Source organism: Ptychodera flava, chromosome 11 (genome assembly GCF_041260155.1).
Source record: "Ptychodera flava strain L36383 chromosome 11, AS_Pfla_20210202, whole genome shotgun sequence".
Taxonomy (NCBI): Eukaryota; Metazoa; Hemichordata; class Enteropneusta; family Ptychoderidae; genus Ptychodera; species Ptychodera flava.
Genome location: NC_091938.1, coordinates 28,106,909 through 28,112,908, shown reverse-complemented (window position 1 = coordinate 28,112,908; position 6,000 = coordinate 28,106,909). Strand labels below are relative to the sequence as shown.

The 6,000-nt window shown below is 42.4% G+C and overlaps 3 protein-coding genes across 3 annotated transcripts in view; 2 read left to right on the top strand and 1 right to left on the bottom strand.

The window, feature by feature from the left end:
- Nucleotides 1-402: 402 nt before the first annotated feature.
- Nucleotides 403-6,000, top strand: part of LOC139144460 (cubilin-like) — a 33,589-nt gene continuing 27,991 nt past the window's right edge. Inside the window, exons 1-2 of the mRNA XM_070715160.1 lie at nt 403-521; nt 1,316-1,435. Coding sequence (XP_070571261.1) covers nt 1,435 — 1 coding nt within the window. The 5' untranslated portion in view covers nt 403-521; nt 1,316-1,434. The remainder of the gene's footprint in view (nt 522-1,315; nt 1,436-6,000) is intronic.
- LOC139143096 (mRNA (2'-O-methyladenosine-N(6)-)-methyltransferase-like) lies at nt 2,387-3,326 on the top strand. Its single transcript, XM_070713256.1, has 2 exons — nt 2,387-2,883; nt 3,158-3,326. Exons 1-2 carry the CDS (start codon nt 2,592-2,594, stop codon nt 3,295-3,297), a joined length of 432 nt encoding a protein of 143 aa, XP_070569357.1. The 5' UTR covers nt 2,387-2,591; the 3' UTR covers nt 3,298-3,326.
- On the bottom strand, nt 4,601-5,932 carry LOC139144463 (uncharacterized protein F54H12.2-like). Its single transcript, XM_070715162.1, has one exon. The coding sequence runs from the start codon at nt 5,930-5,932 to the stop codon at nt 4,601-4,603; it is 1,332 nt and encodes a 443-aa protein (XP_070571263.1).

Genomic DNA, 6,000 nt, shown 5'->3' with positions numbered 1-6,000 from the left:
ACTTACTACTCTTTATTGCTCCATTTTAATAAGTCGGGTGTGTACTGACAAATGTGGCCTTTCCTTTGTGGACCAGTCATAGTAGAATTAACAAATATTAATTTACTCTCCGATTTCGTGAAAGTCCATGAAAGATTTTGTTTACAGCCTTCATTGACGTTAATTCTTTCACATTCATGTTTAGCTAGCAATTGATAGAAAACAGTTTAAAAGTTACGTTGAGCAATTTAGTATTGTAAAATTCAAAACTGTTTGTCGGTTTATCTTTTTTTAATGCTTTTTCTCTCAATTATTAAACTTTTAGTAATCAGCTTGGTAACATTGCATATTCCACGCCATTGTGTTCAGTCATTCTAGCCGGTACTGATTGAGCAGGACAATTTGTACTTCTTCAGATAAATTCGAATGTGCAGTTCGCACTTTTACTAGTCGATGTGATCACATCTGTGAGCACGACCTTGGAAGTTTGGTGTGTATATGTGATTATAACACCACAAGCTCACCGAGTATTACATGTGCAGGTGAGATAAAACATATTGTTTACTCTGTTTGTATATAATCGTATCGCCCATATGCTGTGGTTTTTCCATATTCATTGTCCCCGTATCTCATCACCATAAGCGTACTTTTTACCCTTGTCGGTCTCCAGATAGAGTTAATAAATACTGAATTAATCACACTTTGCGCACAAAACTTTTAGCATTTCGTTACCAAAATCGTTAAATTGAACTAAGGTCAATATAATAATGCATATATACACATGTTGTTTTTCATCGAATACGGACAGTATGGCCAACAGAAGGCCATTGTTTTACGATTTTCCCACACTCATAGTCTTTGAGCATTTTATATTAAACAGAGGTATTAAACGTTATATAAGGACATTTGCCATGATTTTTCAAATTTCCATGCCTTTGTATTGCACATTAATTTGTATTCCGATTTAAATACGTTGGTTAATTTGCGTTTAACTTTCATGATTGCGTAAAATTCAGAGACTATATATTTACCTTCTACAAATACATGGATAAAGAGTTCAAAAAAAGTGCACCCCGATGGCCACTGTCACCGACGATGACATGTTCGATAAAACCCTTTACTTTTCTGGCTGGTACAAACTCAATAGTTGTCTCGTATTTTGAGTCGGTACTCATGAATGATAGGCTACGTTATCAGGGGTACAAAAATCATGAACGCCAGTCATTATTATTCCATTAATATAAGGTTTGCAATTTCCTGTTACCTTTGCGTTATTTTCATAGAAGAGAGTAACGTAAAATATTTACTCAGCGATGTACCTTCGAATCTCTTGCAGGTGCTGATAAATGTGCATTTGGAGGTGTTGAAGAGAGTCCCTGTGACAATGTCTGTGTAGATGAGACAACATCGACAGACTGCCGTTGTCAAGCACAAAGCGAAAACCATGGATGCCTGAGTAAGTAGATAATCCATCAGGTAATTCAAGGGATAGTAGCAGTAACCTTTGACCATTTTTTCTGCCTGGCCACATAATAAAAACCAAGCTAGATTATATCTATCCCACCTTAATTGTCGATTTACAAGGAAATAAGTCGAAACTAACACCCGATTGTGAATAATGAACGGTAACAAAACTGTTTGCTGGCCTGCCGGTAAGCGAAGTTCACGGCGCTAGTGTTTACAAAATGTTAGGCGATCACGTGGTATGGATCACAAGGAGAGATGATATCACTAGCCACGCGAGAGCGGGATTTTCAACGTGATCACTGTAACAATGGAGACGGAGAGCGTCGTAATTAATGCATATTTATATCCAACTTACGCACACGTGTATCTGTTTTGATTGTGATGTACGTCCACTGTTCGTTTGAATCTGTAGTGTTATTTGTTCAAACTCTTTTTTTCTGTTGCTTGAGTATGAGAATGCGTTTTTACGTTTCAAGTGGTGATGCATTCGGTCAGAGTAAAAAAAAAGGTAATTTGGCCCGGTGGCCGTACCCGGCATCGGCAGTCGATGCATCGCGCGAGCTAGCGCCAGGGCCCGAAACCACGGTCTCCGCGTCAAAAAGCCCGATACGTCGAGCATTTTTCCATCAACTATTCTTTACCAAGTTTAAAACTAGTGCATGCATAATTCGGTCAGTTTGCTTTGTCATTTATCGTCGAACAAGTTAACTAGTTCAACGTAAAGATGATTATGCGATGACTGTACTTCACGTTAACGGGATCGGGAAAGGCTTACACTCGGGGCCCGCGGACACTTGTTGTGTAGGTATGAGTAGTACATGAGACGGTATAGCACCGTTGGGTAAGTTAGGGGGTCTTTTTTGGGGGGATATAGAACACTTGGGTAACTTAGGGGGTCTTTTTTTTGCATCACCTAGGGGATGTACTTCATTTCACATGCTAGGGGCCCTCATTAACCCGCCTCTCCCATTGGTTCATTTAAATGCCGCAAGGGATATTGGGATAGCAATGTGCTTACCTGATTGGTCAGTTGCTTAATATATGCAAAAATGAGGGTATATAAGTTCTGAGAGGGCCATCTAAGGGCCAGTCTTGCTCTAGAAGTCCCACCCTCAACAACAACAACAACTCAACTCTTCATAACCATGGCAACTCCAATACTGTCACCAAGACTACTGGAAGAGGGATGGCGCAAGTGTTATTCAGTGAAGGCAGAACTGCCGTATTACTTCAACGTTAAGACTAACACCAGTGTCTGGACAATGCCCACTGTCTCTGACCAAGATGAGAGGTATGCTGATGTTCCAGGGAGGAAGAGCCCTGACTTGCCAGAGCCTTCTCAGGAAGTGCCCCTGCCTCATAAGACTCCGTCCAGTCAGCCATCAGCAGCTGCTTTGGTCCCTCCACCTTCCAAGCCTGGCACCACCAGTCAAGCAGGTGAGAGACAATTCAGATTTCTTCTGCGTGACACAGAGACGTCAGCTCGTATTGTGAGTGTGCAGATGTACAAGGGAAATGTGTACGTGGGGATACGTGAATTCTTCAAGAAACCTGACACTGGAGAACTGATACCGACAAAGAAGGGCATCAATTTGAATTTGGATCAGTGGAGTCGACTGAAAAGTATTGCGCAGAGTATCGATGAGGCTGCCAAGACACTGACGTGCAATTGAACTGGTACTCACAGACCCGTCTTTCATCCCTTTTTCAGAGCCTTCCTTCAGCGATATGCCAAATGACTTGGACAGGAAAGTAGCAAGAAGAGTGGCAAAATATGTCTACGCCAAGTTTATCCTGGACCAAGTCAATGCTATCATCAACGAAAACTGTGAGGGGTGCCGAGAAGACTAGCCATCTCAAAGAGACCATGAGTGCCTGTACTATGGTGATACCCCTGCATGTCAACGAGAAGTTATCAGCAAATACTTTACGGATGCTGCCAAACGAATCAACATGCTGGCTGTGCAGAAGTCTATTCTTGCCATGGCTGAACTGTGTTACATCACCCTGGATCATAATGCCCCCTTGGATTACTTGATCTTGATGACCTGTTGGAGTTGTTGTACTACCGCTGGAGTGAAGACCCTGAAAGATGTTTTGAAGCTCTATCGGACAGTCTGTCTATGTATGGAATGGTCTTGTGCAACGACATGATCACCGCAGTTTGTTCCACAATGAGTTCTGCAAGCAGTTAATCATTTCAATTTCCTTCAATTCATAAATGTGTTTTTTCTTCGGACATTACAAGTTTGCCAAGGACACTGAAAGACACTTGCAATAAAAAGTGTTGTGTTTCATGTTTTTTGCCTTGTTAAATTTTGTTAACTTTGAGAAAATAAAATTTACTGTTATTGTTTAAAATGAAAACCAATATCTTGTCTGTCTATACTCTTTGTGAGCTAGCGAAGTATGATTGTGTTATGAATGAGTATGATTGATTGCCCCTCCCCTTGCCCCTCCCCCTTTATACCCATCATCCTTGAGAGAGAGAAAAAAACAAACAAAAAAAAAACAAAAAAAAAACACAGACACACATGCTTTGTATTTTCAATTGAACAAGTTTGAAAATTTATTGAACACCAACAGGAAAGCCAACACAAGAACTAGTAACAATGTAATGAATATGACTTCTAAGTCAAACGAGTCTGTAAAAAGTTAACATCATAAATGTCAAAATCAACACCAGTCAATTTTTCAATGAAATCATTCACGAGAAAGTCATTAAAAGTCAAGTCCTCTGTAAACTGCTTCACAATGTTCGACATGGACCATCCCCGGCAACGATGTAGCAGATAGTAAAGGACGTATTGTCCACACACTGAAGAAAGAGGTCCCTGGAGCCTTTGTCTGTTGTAGATCCAGTCGAGAGAGTTCCTGTTGAGGAATGCCTTGAAAGGTGTCCTGTTGGGTGGACGTCCGTACGAATCGAAATATTCCCCACGGTTGCTTTCGGCAAAGTAGAAAGCCACCCAGTGTACTTGGGTACTTGGGTCCACATTGGCCACAAAGGCAGCAGGATAGGACTTTAGTCTGGTCTTAGGCAATCGGTCTGATGGTTTCACCCCGCCAAAAGATGATGCAGTGTATCGATCTGTACTCAAGATCTCTTTCAACTTTAACGTGTCCATCTTTCACTTCAGTCGAGGAATCAACTTCAGTAATCAAAGAGGACGTTGCGGTCTCTGTCGATTTCAATGATGTTATCCAGTTCGCCATACACCAGTAAATTCACAGTATTTGGCAGGGCTTGTCTGAACTGCAGTTCGATGCCCAGGTTGCCTTCTTTGACCAGGTTCAAATGTCCTCCGTCGGCAGACAAGTCCGATGTGAGATCAAATGCAAACAGTGTGTATCCATTGTCGTATTCATAGCGATTGATGTTGATTCCTTCATCCCTGCCTATTTTATTAGTCCCAGTAAACAGAGAATAATAGGCCATGATGAATGATTGACCACCTGCTTGGGTGAAGTCCAGTTTCAGGGGTTTGCTCGGAACTTGCTTTCCACTGACATTAAGGACCAGCGACGTCATGTCATAATGTTTGAAGTTGAAAGGATTTTTCTTGTATGAACCGTTGAAGGCATCGTTGTCCACCAGACCCAAGACCACGCGTTTAGGTAGCTGTCCCAGAAAGATGTGGTCTTTGTTGAAGGACATGGTGCCTCCAGGAATAGACAGAACCTTCATCACACAACGATGTATGGGATACTTGGACGGTCCCTGCTTTAAAGCTTCTGCATGGCCCAGCTGTACCGATGGACTGAGTTTTATTTTCCTGACCAGTAGTGTGGCTTCGGTGACTACAGCTTTGAAGCCTGGATTTTCTGCAGAGCTCACAAGGGAGAAGGCATTCTTGCTTCTATTGAGTTTGAGACGTAATTCTACACCATTCATTAGATACTTGGGCTGAAAGAAGAGATCCGAATGGATGGGTCCTACCATATCGACAACTTTACTGCCCGACGTGAAGGCATATCGGTTTTTCAGTCCCTTGTTCACTTCTCCACCTTCTTTAGTGGGGTCCACTTCATCCATTTTCAAGTGATAGTCCTTGGAGAAGAGGGCTGAACCGATATGGGTTTCTTTGGCCTCCTTACCATAATTCAACAAGGTCTCCAACAAGGCTCGGTAGGGGTAAGTAGGGGAAGGGTTGGATATCATTTTGCCATTGAGGTGTACATCCACCTGGCTGAACAGTGAATGGAGCCACAAGTTGACGGGACCCACTGCTGCGTCTGCACCGAGGTTAGTACCATCAACTTTTGTAATCTTGGCCTTGATCAGAAGGAGTGTCGAGGACAGATCGATGTAGTCTTCCCCTGAACCCGAAATCACAAATTCGATGGGTCCCGATTCCACAATGTGGGTCAGGGGATGCACTTCTTCCCATTGTCCCTCTTCCACACTAGTCTGCGTTGGAGGAACTGTGAACAAGTCAAGTTCACTCTTGGTGCACTCGCAGGAGTGTTCGTGAAGAAATGCCATGTTAGTCAAAAATGTCAGGAGATCTTCTCTTTCGCTTGGCTTTGGAGGAAATGACTCTTCGTTTCGGA

What these genes read in the sequence shown, in the direction of transcription:
- LOC139143096 (XM_070713256.1), top strand. Translation starts at nt 2,592, where the DNA reads ATGGCAACTCCAATACTGTCACCAAGACTACTGGAAGAGGGATGGCGC. An exon ending in TGGCACCACCAGTCAAGCAG is followed by an intron (nt 2,884 to 3,157) that starts GTGAGAGACAAT and finishes TCCCTTTTTCAG; the next exon opens with AGCCTTCCTTCAGCGATATG.
- LOC139144463 (XM_070715162.1), bottom strand. Translation starts at nt 5,932, where the DNA reads ATGGCATTTCTTCACGAACACTCCTGCGAGTGCACCAAGAGTGAACTT.